We start from the raw sequence: 15,847 nt of genomic DNA on the forward strand, positions 1-15,847 counted from the left end.
CTCAACCATGGGAAACTATATTGACAAGACTTAAATCAATGACAGTAGAAAGTATTACGGCAGCAAAAATGATACCCAAATCGGACCTTCTAGACCAATCTTGCAGAAAGAAACAATATGAATACATAATGAATAACTTATTACACCAAATTGTATAAGCTCTTCAAGATTCAAATCTAACTTAAATAGCCACAAAAAAAAAACACTGAACTTCAGTAATAGGATTAAAACAAAATGTCATCTGAAAGAAAGATGAAAAAACAACTTCAGTATAGGTAGAAGCTCTTCAAGACTGTATTCCATTTCAAATCCAATAAGTGCTATAACCCACAGTAAGCAAATCGAAAGAAGAAATGTGTGTAAACACTTGGGAAAAGATCACTGTAAGAACTACAGAACAAATGAAAGATCACTTGAGATACAACACAAAACAACAGAAGACCAACAGCCAGCAGAAGATTAAACATATAGCACAATCCCATGAGTTGCTCTTTCAGGCCTTAGACACTTTGAAGCATCAATGAAAGATCACTTGAGATACAACACAAAACAACAGAAGACCAACAGCCAGCAGAAGATTAAACATATAGCACAATCCCATGAGTTGCTCTTTCAGGCCCTAGACACTTTGAAGCATCTTCACGTAAAATAGGCTTTGCACAGATGACTGCCTAAAAGTCATAGTACAATCAAATAGAAAACCAAACTGTCACACTTCACAAAAGAGAGGCAACGGGAAAGCAATGCAGATAGGAGACACTATCAGGTGCTTCTAAGTACTTCTTGTACAAAATCACCTCAGAATAGGATGCAATACATACAAAATCTTTCCATGCTAGACATGATATCTCGATTACTGAACTTTGATACACAAGCTCCATCAACTCACTGCATACATACCATGGTCTAAGACCCAAGACAACAGACGTGTCTAATGAGCAAATATATCTATCAAGGCCAACAAAATGATCCAGAAAACATGCCCAACCAATAAATTTTCCAGGAGCCACGAAACACTAGGGCACTCTAGACAATACCCCACCACAAGAAAGTCCATGGCCGATATACTAAATGTGAACCAATGATATCTGAATAACCCTTCAAGTAGCACGTATCAGAATTTGAATTTAGCACGACATTAGTCAAGCATTCCTTCATAAAATTTAGATGCACACGACATAGATAAAGTGATTCTTTCCATTCATAAACACAAATAAGTAGATACTAACATCTCATTCAAACAAGAACATTATAGAAATACATAAACTGCAAAACAAAGGGATCAGTTCACAAAAAAAAAAAGAAAAAAAAGATACCTTACCATGTTATGTGACGCCAACCATCCATTTGCCAACTTGAAAGAGGACATATATATTGCACTGCACAATAAAGATAACAGAACACAGAACTGATGGATAGAGAGAAGCCAGAGAAGATCACATACCCCTAAAAGGTTGCAGTGATCCCCACGAGGCCTAATACAAAGAGAAGCTAAAAATGCCAACATGTTCAATTCAACTTGAGGGAAACTACCAAGAAATCAAAGCCTTCATGACATAAATCTATAGTCCTTTAACCACTGAGATAACTCACAGTGCCGTACATCCCCAACTCAGCGTAAAGTCAAAAATATAGGTGCTTAGTACCAGACTGTACATAAAAATAATAATTACTCTGGTCACATATATCAAGCCCAGCAGAAGCAGAGAAATAAGGCTCCATACCAAAATAAACCTACCACTGTCAAACTCTGACTCATTGATTTATGAAGGCCAACGTAAGAGAATTCAGCAGAAAATTCCTCGCTGCATAAAAATAAACACGTAAAAAAGAGCATCAATTCTATGGAAGATAACAATCTCTAAAATTTGGCAAAAAGGATGCAGACTAACGCTAAATCCTAATATTACTAATATATTTCAGTGCACAAGCCCTTAACAAATAGAAAGTCCCTTATATCAGCTGAAATCCACTATCCTCCATAAGTCTCAGATCTCCAAAAATCTAGCAAAATGTAAGATCGCCTCCCAGTCAAGCAGAAGCCAGAAAATACTTCAGCACATACACCATCAATGGAGAATAACGAAACACCATAAAAGTCTGCCAAAAATAGACTACTCTTCCAAAGCAAAACAGTCTTGCAAAAATACATCTCGAAACATGTAGTATGAAGCAAATGACATCAATGCTCCCATCATTTCAATCATCTAGCTGCATAATACCAAAATATCAGGTCCCTGCCTCTCCAGAAAAACTACATGTACCGCCCTCAACCAAACAGCTCTCAGAAACACTTTGGTGAATTAACCATAACTACATATAAAAACAAATTATTTAAAGGAAAATAACGTAACACTCCCTGATCTCTTCTATCAGTAGGTGGCAAAGCTCGCTGTCCTCAAGTGAACTCAGACAACCAAAAACCCAGTAAAGAAAAAGAAGAATCACCTTCAATTCACCTTTCTCCAAGATCCAAAATATAGTCCTTATCATTTCAGTATCTACTCGTTCCATAATGTTCATCCTGTCCCCATAGAACAAAATTGAAGAAAGAAAACCACCATAACTGAGAAATTGGACATCACACCCTAAGCAACAACTCAAAACAAACAAGAACTATAACAAAAAATTGGTCGGTATATATCAGCACTGAAGGTGAACAGCCCTCTTAAAGTAATGCCACACCATCTTATAATATTGAATGTCATCAACATCTTTGAAGGGATAACTGTCTGCAAACACACTAATTTATAGTGTTAGACATAATTAATCGTAACAATAAAAAATTATTCCATAGAACCAAAATTCATAGACCTAACACAGAGAAAGAAGCCATAACAACATAATCAAATCAAAATGGTAAGGAAAAACCAACAAGCAACCATCAACCATCTCCGTCAGATCCACAGTGATATACAGAGTTGACCTAAATTAAGATCCACGGTCCATTAGTTCATTAATGATTAGACGAAGAAATCTGAATTATAAAAAGGACAAGTACATGACTCCCCCTCATTCAGATAAGATAATCAATCTAATGACATCTGAATCCCAAGAGATTTCAGAACAGATTTCAATGTATGAACTGAAAGATGGCTGAAAAAGAAAACCTAATATGGAGAAAATCAGAAAACCAATTCAGGAAATAACATAGTACCCACTGGTCTCTATGATAAGATAGAGAGCAAAGCTTTGTTGTCCGATGATCTCAAGCCTCCATAAAGCAGTCTCAGAACAAATTGAGGAAAGAAAAAGAAAATGACTCACTCAAACGAGTCACAGAAAGCAAATTAACATATCACTCCCTAATCATCATGCTCCAGAAACATCATATTTGTTATAGCCAGGCAGAAAATACACCATTTGCTCGGCACCTAATCAAACATAAGTAATATTTCAGTGCAAAACCGTTACTAAATGTTGATCCATATCATGATTAGCAAAATAAAATGACTCCCTCGTTCAGATGAACAAAGATCACGAAATTAGTTGCTGTGCAGAAATCTGGCATCTCCAAAAATTTAGCAAAGATAAGCTGACAACATGGAGAAAACCATGTATGAGCTGAAAGATGGTTGAGAATGAAAGTCTAATATGGATAAAACTAATTGTAGAAATAACATAGAACGCCTTGGTCAATTTTATAAGAGTATAAAGCTATCATCAAGCCTCTTTAAATCTGCCACGGAACAAACTGAGGAAAGAAAAAAGATCATGATTAGAGAAATAAATAAAATTCTAACAATCAAAAGACGTGCTACAAACAACAAACTAATTAGGAAAATAAACTCTTACCATAAAAAATTAACTGCAATGAAACATCGACTAACAAAATAATACAGAAAAGACTAAGAAACTAGATGTGGCATGTCGATATACAGTGATGACCTAACAAAATGAAGATTTACTGTTCATTAATGGGATGAAAATATTGTTGGTCTTTGGAAATGTAACATCTCACTAGTTTTGCCATGAAACTAGGGGTCTACATGGAAACCTAACAGTGATTGGAATATATTTCAGCTTAAGAAAACTTACTACATAAAAGAACCAAAAATTATAAACAAAGTAACGCAAGAGTCCCTCATCCTTTCCATCAACAATATTTCAAATCCCATGTGCTCCATGCTACGGAATCTTAACCACCAAAAACCAGCGACAGGAGGCAAAACATCTCCCAATCATGACAGAATTCAAAGCATAATTTCAGCACAGACCATTATAATGCAGCAACTGCAGCACTATTAACTAGGACTCCCTCATACTTCATCAGCCAGAATTACCAAGATTGCTATACGGTGCCCCAGGAAAATCAGATCAATTAAACGCATAGAAGGCATGTCCTCCATCTCCAATCTAACAAAATCTGGACTCTATTTCAGGTAATGGCTCACAAAAATGCATCATAATAAGCAAATTAATAATTTAATGTAGCACTCCCTAATCAGAATGCTCCAGAAACATCATATTTCTTATAGCAAAGCATACCATCAGCTCCACACCTAATCACATAAACAATATTTCAGTCAAAACCATTACTAAATGACGACCCATATCACGATAAGCATTCAGATAAACAGAGATCATGAAACTAGCTGCCTGACAGAAATCCGACCTCTCCAAAATTTCAGCAAAAATAATCTAGATCCTAACATATTCCAGTGTATGGGCTGAAAGGTGGTTGAAAAAGAAAATCTAATATGAAAAAAACCAATTAAGGAAATAACATATAATCCCCCCTGGTCTCTTTGATAAGGTGGAGTACAAAGCTCTGTCATCCAATGATCTGAGGCATCTATGCAAAGCTCTGTCATCCAATGATCTGAGGCATCTATGCAAAGCTCTGTCATCCAATGATCTGAGGCATCTATGCAAAGCTCTGTCATCCGATGATCTCAGGCATCTATATCAAGCAGCCAAAGAACAAATTGAGAAAAGAAAAAGATTATGATTAGAGAAATTAACAAAATTCTAACAATCAAACAACTTGTAAGAAAGAACAAGCTAATTAGGGCAAAAAACTCTCTTAGAATAAAAAATTAACTGAAATGAAACATCGACTAACAAAGCAGTTACATATAACAGGCTAGGAAACCAGACATGGACCGTTGATATACAGCATTGACCTAAAAATTTTACAGTTCATTAATATTAGATGTAGAAATCTGAATTATTAAAGGGCAAGGACACGAAACCCCCCCTCATTGTTCCAATCAATGAAACAAAAATTTGTTCATCTTTCGAAACGTAAGATCCCCCTAGTTTCACCGAAAGAGGGTCTCTGTCGAAACCTAACAATGATCAGAACACATTTCAGCATAAATACATAAAAAAGCCAAAAATAATAAGCAAAGTAACACAAGACTCCCTCATCCTTTCCATCAGCACTAATTCAAAGCCCATGTGCACCATAACACTGGAAATCTTGACTAGCAAATCCCCCAATCCTGAAAGAATTCAAAGCATAATTTCAGCGGTTGTGATCAAAATGCAGCCAACAACACTATTAACTAGGACTCCCTCATAGTTTCATATCCACGAAGATTGTTGTGTTGTTCCCCAAGAAAATCAGATCTATCTCTTAAGCCCAGAAAATGCATGTCAATCATCTCCAATCTAACAGAATTTGGAACATACTTCTGAGAATGACTCACTCAAATGTCACAAAAAAAAAAAAAAAAAAAACAAATTAACATATCACTCCCTAAATCATCATGCTCTGGAAGCATCATATTTTTTATAGCCAGGCAGGAAATACACCGTTAGCTCCACAACTAATCAAATGTAAACATAATTTCAGTCCAAAACCATTACTAAATGTCGACCCATATCACGACAAGCAAAATAAAATGACTTCCTCCTCATTCAGATAAACAAAGATCACGAAACTAGCAGCTCTGCAGATATCTAATATCCCCAAAAATTCAGCAAAGATAATCTTACAACATCTGGATCCTGACGGATTTCAGAATACATTTCATTGTATGAACTGATCGATGGTTGAGAAAGAAAATCTAATATGGAAAAAGATCATGATTAGAGAAATCTGATGATCTCAGGCCTCTCTAAAGCAGCCCCAGAACAAATTGGTAAAAGAAAAAGATCATGATTAGAATAATCAATAGAATTCTAACAATCAAACAATGTGCTACAAAGAACAATTTAATTAGGACAAGAAACTCCCATTATCATCAATGAAAAATAGGAAACTGGATTCGGACTTTCGCTACACAACATTGCCCAAAAAAATACAATTTTACAATTCATTAATAATTAGATGTAGAAATCTGAACTATAGAAGGCCAAAGTCACAAACTCCCTCATAAGATCTCTCCAGTCTAGCCATGAAAGTATGGGTCTCCATGGAAACCTAGCAGTGATCGGAAAATATTTCAGCTTAAAAAAACTTTATATAGAAACACTGAAAATAGTAAACAAAGTGACACAAGATGAGGGATCCTTCAGCAAAATCTGAAAGCCCATGTGCCCCGGGCTAAGGAAAACTTAGCTACCAAAATCCAGCAACAGGAGGCAGATCATCTCCCAATCCTGACAGAATTCAAAGCATAATTTCAGTGTAGGCCATTAAAATGCAGTTAACAGCACCCATTAACTACAACTCCCTCATGTTTCCATGATTGCTGTAATTTGCCCCAGAAAATCAGATCTATCCCTTAAATGCATAGAAGGTGCGTCCTCCATCTCCAATCTAACAGGATTTGGAATGTGTTTAAGATAATGACAAAATTGCGTCATAATAAGCAAATTAATACACTCCCTAGTCATGCTCCAGAAATATCATATTTCTTATAGCCAGGCAGAAGATACACCATTAGCTCCACACCTAATCAAACGTACACAATATTTCAGTGCAAAACCATTACTAAAAGTCGACCCGTATCACGATAAGCAAAATAAAACGACCCCCTCATTCAGAGAAACGAAGATTACGAAACTAGCTGCTCTGCAGAAATCTGACCTCTCCAAAATTTCAGTTACAACATCTGGATCCTAACAGATTCAGAAGATATTTCAATGTATGAACTGAAGGGTGGTTGAAAAAGAATTAAGGAAATAATATAAAACCCCTGGTCTCTTTGGTAAGGTAGAGTACAAAGCTCCGTCATCTGATGATTTCAGGCCTCTAAAGCAGCCTCAGAACAAATTGAGGAGAAAAAAATGATCATGATTAGAGAAATCAACAAAATTCTAACAATCAAACAATATGCTACAAAGAACATGCTAATTGGGGGAAAAACCTATCTAATCATAAAAAATTAACTGAAATGAAACATGAGTACCAAAGAAGCTATACAAAAAAGACTAGGAAACTAGATGTGCACACCAATACACAGCATTGACCTAACAAAATAAAGAATTGTAGTTCATTAATGTTAAAAGGGCAAGGACACGAAACTCCCTCATCACTTCAATCAATGAGACGAATAAGTTGTTGGTCTCCAGATATGAAAGATCACTCTAGTTTCGCAATAAAAGTATGGATCTCCAGGGAAACCTAACAGTGATCAGAATATATTTCAGCGTAAAAACCATTTGAACATAGAAAAGCCGAAAACAATAAGCAAAGTAACACAAGACCCCCTCATCATTCCCATCAGCAATACTTCAAAGCCCATGTTCTCCGAGCTCTAGATATCGTGACTACCAAAATCTGGCAGAGGCAAATCTCCCAATCCTGACAGAATTCAAAGCATATTTTCAGCGCTAGTGATCAAAATGCAGCTAACAGCACCATTAAACAAGGTCCCTCATAGTTTCATATCCACGAAGATTGTTTGTGTGTTCCCCAGGAAAATCAGATCTTTCTCTTTCTTTCTTTTAAGCCCAGAAAAGGCATGGCCATCATCTCCAATCTAACAGAATTTGGAACGTACTTCAGAAAATGAGTCACTCAAATGTGTCATAAGAAACAAATTAACATAGCGCTCCCTAAATCATCATGCTATCCGAAAACATGATAAGCAAAATAAAATGACTCCCCCTTATTTAGATAAATGAAGATCACGAAACTAGCAGCTCTGCAGATATCTAATATCCCCAAAAATACAGCAAAGTGAATCTCGTGACATCTAGATCCTAACAGACCCAGAACATATTTCAGTGTATGAACTGAAAGACAGTTGAAAAAGTATTTAATATGGAGAAAACCAATTAAGGAAATAACATATAACCCCCTGGTCTCCTTGATAAGGTAGAGTACAAAGATTTGCCATCCAATGATCTCAGGCAGATTTGCCATCCAATGATCTCAGGCCTCTATGAAGCCTTCACAGAACAATTTGAGGAAATAAAAAGATCAAGGTTAGTGAAATCAACAAAATTCTAATAATCAAACAACTGACTACAAAAAACAAGATAAAAAGGTCTTATCATAAAAAATTAACTAAAACGAAACATCGCCTACCAAAGTAGGTATACACAAAAGACTAGGAAACTAGATGTGGACCATTGATATTATAAACTAAAAATCGTTGAAGGAACATCTAATATGAAGAATACAACTTCGAAAATAACGTAAAACTCCCTTATACCTTCAATAAGGTAGAATACAAAGTGCCTATCCTCTGATTTCAGGCCTCTGTAACACCTCTACAGGATAAATTGAGGAAAGAAAAATATCATGATTACAAAATCAACAAAGATCTAACCACTCCTAAGCAAGAATTCATACAAATAAGGACCCTAATAACACAATTACAACATGAAAATTGATACCTAAATAAAATCATAAATGCTAAGAAGAGTATGGATCACTGCACAATTTCTATAAATCGAGGTCATGAAGTTCATTATCCCCTATAAACATCAGATCTATGGCAAAATCTAGCAGAATTGGGATTTGAATTTGTCAAAATATAACACACCATAATCATTATGCTCTGGAAACATGTTATGCATAAGCCTGGGAAAAATTTTCAGCCCAACAACCATTAATACCGACAAAACCACATGATAATTGGTAAAACAAAATGACAACCTTCTCGTTTAGATCATCTAAAGTCATCAAACTTGTTGTACTCTACAAATGTGGGATCTCCAAAATTATGGCAAAAGATCTACAAATCTAGGTCACAAAGCTCATTACCACCCTACAAGCATCAACCAAGGGTTACTATAATGCACATCAGGAGTACAAAAAAAAAAAAGACATGAAAAAAAGGGAAAATCACACCTTTGTTGTCATCCAGCTAAAATAAAATATTAACAATCATAATGGACAAAATGGGGACTCAATGATGGACACACTAGATGTGGATGACTGTTATGCTAATAACAGCTCAACTAGCAAGACTTTTGAATTTCGCATAACATTAGCCAAATAATCCATAGAGAGCTTAACATGAGAAACTGACAAGATCAACTTGACTGGAAAGTGTTGCAAAATTAAAAAGAATTTGAAACCTCCACGGCAGAGCTCCATCGTTTGAAGATACCAGAAATCCAACTCTAACAACTGGGATTAATTCTCTTTACCTACACTGCCATCACAAAGATCAGTCTTGTACCATTAAAACCTACAAAAATCACATAGAATAACATGAGACCCCGTCAGTTTTTAATGATACTGTATGGGAAAGCTCGACTAAAAGCCAGACTACCAACAATATACCAAAGAAAATGGAATACCTTTGGAAAACATCAACAACACCGATATCAGAGTAAGCAATTCACCAAGCACAGTAACAATAAAATGAGGAATCCAAACCAAAAAACACTATCCGACAGCTCAAGCAACTCTCTCATATCATTGACTTGTTGGCCGGTACGTTAGTACATTAATACATAACCAAGCTACATCACTAGACAATAATTCAAGGCCCACTCATCATTCTGATCATGAGGATAACAAAGCTGTTGGTCTCAAGAAATATCATCTCTAAAAATTCAGCAAAAAATACTGAACCTCACCAACTTCTAATAGGATTCAGAAAATACTCCAGTGCATAAACTACAGACAACTCCGTCAACCTTCAGATCAGCTTTAGACTTGCAATACCCTATGTCCTCCCAGCTCTCCAGAACTATGGCAAAAATCTATATGCCATCTCCCCAACAATGCAGGAAACCAACCAATGAAATCAAAATAGCATAACTCCCTCAAAATAGAAGCAAGATAAAAAATATATCAGCAACTATAATCCTTTCTCATGATCATATCTTTGCACCATGGTCCACAACAAATCAACATGTAACACCAATAATAGGGAAAAAGCAATTTATCAAGGAACAACTAGCAATGAAATGAAGTTCTCATATCAGAGATCTCTATTTCAACCTCTGCCACAATTCTAGCGTATAGAGCTGACCTAACAGTATTTGGAAGATATCAGCCTACTAATACATACAAATGCATAATAATACAATACATAACCATGTAGACGGCAAAAGTTCTGGCCTCTGGAAATATCAGATTTCTCAAGATTCAGCCAGAAAAGTGCAGTCACCAACAAACCTACCAGTTTAGAGAACATATCTTAGAACACAAACCAGTAACACACAGAAAATTGCACCACCATATAAGCAATAACATAAGAACACCTCATCCTCTCGATCAGCTAGATCACAAAGCTCGCAGTGCCCCAGAAATATCAGACATCCCTATTCATCAAATATACATAAATTTTACCCCAGGCTACCAGAATTCAGAGCATATTTGAGCACATAACCATACACACACACACACACAGAAAACTGCACCACGACAGACAAAATACTCCCCTTCGTTGTTTCATATCATCTAGGTAATAAAGCTTGCTGTGCTTCATAAATATCAGATCACTTATGTCCAGCAAAATTACAATATCCTTCAGAGGTCTCGGATCTCAAAATATCCACCGAAAAACTGATCAGCTGCAAATTTCAATAGAATTGACATACTTCAGCGCAAAAACTATTAATGAGTATTAATACGTACAAAGCAGCATCATTATAAGCAAACTGCTATGACCCCCTCCTTGTTCAGATAAGCTATATAATAAAACTTGATGCACTCAGAATATCAGATCTCTAAAATCTGGCAATGATATATACTTATCACCTTCAAACCTAACATATTTTGAACATAATTCAGTGCAAAATCCATTAATACGTGTCAGTCCGCCTCATAATAGGCAATTTCCACGTTTAGATCAGCTAGATCATACGGCTTGCTGCGCTCCGGAGAAGCCAGATCTCTAAAATTAAAAATCTGTCACAAGCACACGAATGAGCATTAAATCCCAACAGATTTGAGAATATATTGCACCGGAAGAACCACTATACGTATAAATACCATTTATAATCATAGCGTTCCCCGATCCCTTCGATCGGGTAGATAACAACGATGATCGCAGATCTCCAAAAAAAATCCGGCGAAGAAAGAATTAGATCACCTTCAAATCATCTCAAATCTCCCAAAATTCCGGCGAAGAAATAATCAGATCACCTTCAAATCAAATCGATCCCCAAAATCCAACACCTGTAACTACAGGACGACCTAATCATCCAGTCGCGAAGAACGAACCGAAGAAAGAAGACAATATAATAGAGAAATCAAAATGATCTACCGCCCTGCGCATGAATCGAAACGAACGAAAAACCTAACAAAACGATCACAAAAGAAAAATTAACCCTAGACGATAAAGGTGAGGTCGTCCCGTTTTTATAGACGAAGTAAGTCGGTGATCTATGAGCGAAAGCGGTTTCCGAACAGAAGTTGCGTGAGAAGAACGCGGACTTTTAAAGCGAGTAAAATTCGGATCCGTGTCCCCGATTTGAAGCAAAATCTCCCTTTAGATCGATCCTATAATGAAATTCGGAAACCCATCTAAGTACAGATTCAACCAAAGAATCGCTGATCGTTCCAAAAACCCTTTATGAACCCTTAATCCATAGATGGGGAGAAAGGGTCGGATCATCCAATATTTAAAGAGACCAAGCCGGTGGTTATCTAGTCGTAGTCGGTTTCAACCAAAAACCGCGTCAGTAAGACGCAGATTATAATTACACGTGGCATCCCCTAATTGGTTACTGCTACCAGGCACGGGGAGCTGGCTAATTTTGACCCACCCTATCCGCGTGAGGAATCCGACTTCGGTATTGGATCCGCGTGGTGGCAAAGCATGAATACAGATAAGCAAATCCAAGATCCGATATCAGAAACAAATCCGAATCCGACTTGATTGAAGGAAATAGGTATTTGCATGTATGCCATTGTTCTCTTTGCCTTGAGCCTTGAGCCTTGAGCCAACAGCAACTATGTGGATAATTTCTTATTCACAAGCTAATCTTCCCACTGAAATCATGGGAAATAAGTCCTTCCACAGGGGTGAAACACATCAACTGGTGCGCCATGTAATTCTTATCTAAGTTTGAAGTTCAGCACTCACTGGCACAGATAGTTGAGTAGCTTGTTCTGATATCATGAACAACTTTCAGAAAGGCATGCATTCATGCCGAATAGGTTTCATTTCCATCAAGATGTGGTCCGAAAATGAGCAAGAACATCCTCAGGTAGGAAACTTTTCATTTCACTGAGATGAAGTAAAAGATGAAACAAAGAGAAGAAGGAATTAGGCAATTAACTATCACAAGATTTCATCAATAATAGTGAACACTATGCCAACAGTTCAGTTGCTCAATAAAGAGGACAAAACTAATTTCACATGACTAAGTTTATATTAGATTTCGCAACATAATTGCTGGGTAACATCCAATGTAAGTTTTTCGTGATATTTGAAGTCCATGCGCATGATCTATCACGCGTCCTTTGCAAATGCACCTTCCAAAGCACATAGCCAATTCACATACTGGTCATGCTCCTTTTTGTGCAGGTGTTGGAGGAGGAAACTGGTCAGTTTTACATCAATACCTCTGGCAACTAAATAATGTTTTAGTGCTGTCTGTAGTTGTGGATCCAAAGAACTGCAAATATAGGAAGAAGCTAATTCAATTGAAGCAGGTGGGGAACATCACCAAAAAAAAAAAAAATAGTTAAGCAAAGGTAATAGAGATCGTGACTTCTGAAAAAATATGTAAAGAAGAAGAATGAAAAATATGAGGAATCAAAATTCTTGATAATGAACTCAATGATAAGTTTTTACAGTGAATTACAAAACAGAAGCTTTTATATGCAAAAGTCAGCCAACAACATACACCCAATGAGAATTGCCTTGAGACAATACTTGCAATATCATAATTCAAATTCAATCAATAACTCAATAGGCAAATATGAAGCCAATAATTTGTAAAAATAGTGGGGAAACTCACGACAATCAAACAGGCAGTTTGTCAGATGTCTGAAGTAAACCACATCTGGAGTTATTTCAATATGGAAAATTGGAAATATTGATTAACAAGGGGAAGGAGAGATGAAATTGAGTTCATTTCACAACCTCCAATGAACCCTCAATATCCATATCACTATATAATCACACTAATAGATAGAAAAAGATGGTGTCATTCATAGTGGTTTTCTTATTCAACTCCTATTTGAAATACGTAGCTCAAAATGGTGCATCTCTTCTCTGGACATGAAAATAATATGGTCCTGAGGGACTGCAAAGCTGGTTTGCATCAGTGCAGATCCTGCAGATTTTCTCATGTCTTGACCTGTTTTATCGGGATGGCTCTTTTCCTCTGGCTACTAAGATGTTTCAGGTTATTCATTCAAATAGCTGGTCATCAACACCTCATTCACCAGGTTTTCACTTGAGCTATAATTTGTGTTGAGCTGTGGACAACCAGTTAGTGCAGTATAAACATACCATTTGCTTTCATTGTTATTAGCCAGAAATAACATTGGCCACCTGGAAAATACTAGAAGTTTTAGCTTGCATAGTACCTCTGTATATAATTTATTTATTTATGACAGATGTGAACCTGCACTAGTTGAGTCCCACTACCGTAGAAAGCCTTGTAAGATATGCATATCTTGCAAATAAGTCATCAGCCTTCTTACTAGCATTTCTGAATTCCTTGTTGGAGTACTACCAGGAAATTTATTGACAGTTGGACATAGCATTTCCATATGATTTAATTAGCAATGTAAGAAATTGTTGGGATGGACTTAAAATGGCATTAGTTAATTCAAGTTTACCAATTCCGAAGTATCAACTGATAATGGAATCCATATCTCACAGGTGTTTAAACAATTATCATTTATGCAACTAAAATGGCACATTGCATCACCATACATCAAGTTCTTAGTAAGAATACATAAATTACTAATAATATTTGCTTATTAAAGTTACATTAGTGTTACTGCTGCAATTTTCATATCAATGTCATATAAACATGCAAAAAAAGAGAAATGAATAAATATGCAACTTAGATGGAGAGAGTAGAAATGCGATAGGTTTGCCAAAATTCCCCAGCAAACAATTTGTAGTAGTAACAATAAAAAGCAAAAAGAAAACAAAGGAAATGGTCTTCCTGATTGCTGCTACTCTTCTGCCTAGATGTAGACATTTCCAAAATAGGTATACTATCTATACCAACTCTTACTTATACAGAGGTTCTGCAGAGTTTCTTGCCATCTATGCCTCTGCAGGCTTACCAACAATTCTAACATCAGCGGTGTCTTGTGAAGGTTGTTTTTCTTTACTAGTGATCCTAATTATATATATATATACAACAATCAATTATCATTGCTCACGAAGCAAGATTTAACTCATTTTTTGTCTTAGGGCACCAACAAATATCCCTGATGCAAGCATGCAACCACACTACTATAAGAATAAAAGAAAGGAAATCTGTTAAATTCGAAAAGTCACCTGAATATGGGCCCCTTATACTTGCTATCCCCCAAAGAATCAACTGATGGATGATAATAAACGCCCTTGACAATGAAGTCAGAATCACCGCACTCCAACTGCTCCACCTCCTGCCGATGAAATATGCGGCAATCGAAATGCAAGACAGGTCCAAATTGAGGCTTCTTGATGCAAACCTTCATCAAAGCATCTCGCGGAAGTGGATCCTCTCCTCTAAACCGAAGTGGAGCAAGTAGGGCCGACACCGCGATGTCCTCCTCCGCATGACCGCCATGCCGCCGTCTCAGCACCACGTCCTGGACACGGGGGCTATCCCACTCTAGAGCGAATTCGTCCACCAAGATCTCACTTTTTTGGCTCTGGATGGCATAATAGCGGTAAGTACCACTTAGATGGTCCTTTCATGGCCTACTTGTAAGCGAATTACGTATAATTTGGTTGTTTTGTAACATTACCTGAGATGGGTCGGGAGGAGGAGGAGAGGAGGAGGAGAGCTCGTGGTTGAGCTCCGATCGCAGCGCCCGGAGGACGCCGCCGTCGCGAAGGAGCGCCGCGCTTCGCCTCTGAAGCTGCCGCAGAGACATCACTTTGAGCCGCTTGGGAGGAGCACACTAGTAAATGACAAACTTTACTGGGCTCCCTAAGGGATTCGTGTAAATGGCACACTAGTTCTTGTTCCGCCCATCATGGATTCACGTATGCATCGAGCAATGTGTGGTTTAAGTCTCGTCGACCCAATGGTCTTTGACCTGACTACTATGATTGAAGAATAATACAATCTGTTTCAGTTTCCACCATTTTACAATAATTGACAAGTCCAAACGAAAAAAATTTCCAAGAAAGGGAATTTTTTTTATGTCTATAATAATTTGATAGAAAGTTCCGAATATCAACCATAATATATACAATGGGTGGGATTCAAATCTACAACCCCGTCGTAGATAGATACAACCGTATCTAACTCTCACGTCAAATAGATTATAATAAGCACAAACGATATGTGTATAACACTTTAATAGAAAGTTTATTAGTTATCAACCATAATATATAAGAGGGGGAGGGGAGGGGAGGGA

General features: G+C 36.9%; 1 protein-coding gene and 1 long non-coding RNA gene across 8 annotated transcripts; both read right to left on the reverse strand.

Annotated features, from left to right (window-relative positions):
- Positions 1–272: 272 nt before the first annotated feature.
- LOC140790255 (uncharacterized) lies at positions 273–11,914 on the reverse strand. Of its 6 annotated transcripts, none has more exons than XR_012109355.1 (3): positions 9,649–11,914; positions 1,322–9,536; positions 273–1,152 (listed from the first exon to the last, which is right to left on the reverse strand). It is a non-coding gene; the product is annotated as an uncharacterized lncRNA (long non-coding RNA). The 6 variants fall into 6 exon arrangements; XR_012109354.1 differs by having other exon boundaries at positions 273–8,286; positions 9,424–9,536; positions 9,649–11,913; XR_012109353.1 differs by having other exon boundaries at positions 273–8,286; positions 9,375–9,536; positions 9,649–11,913.
- Positions 11,915–12,572: 658 nt separating this feature from the next.
- On the reverse strand, positions 12,573–15,451 carry LOC140790181 (uncharacterized). 2 transcript variants are annotated; one of them, XM_073140143.1, is made up of 3 exons: positions 15,230–15,442; positions 14,775–15,133; positions 12,573–12,924 (listed from the first exon to the last, which is right to left on the reverse strand). In XM_073140143.1, exons 1-3 carry the CDS (start codon positions 15,356–15,358, stop codon positions 12,759–12,761), a joined length of 654 nt encoding a protein of 217 aa, XP_072996244.1. In that variant the 5' UTR covers positions 15,359–15,442; the 3' UTR covers positions 12,573–12,758. The 2 variants fall into 2 exon arrangements, with proteins under 2 accessions (XP_072996244.1, XP_072996245.1); XM_073140144.1 differs by lacking the exon at positions 12,573–12,924 and adding an exon at positions 13,287–13,732 and having other exon boundaries at positions 15,230–15,451.
- Positions 15,452–15,847: the final 396 nt, after the last annotated feature.

The sequence above is a fragment of the Typha latifolia genome, chromosome 6, assembly GCF_019914945.1.
Source record: "Typha latifolia isolate L0001 chromosome 6, TyphaL0001v2, whole genome shotgun sequence".
Lineage (NCBI taxonomy): Eukaryota > Viridiplantae > Streptophyta > Magnoliopsida > Poales > Typhaceae > Typha > Typha latifolia.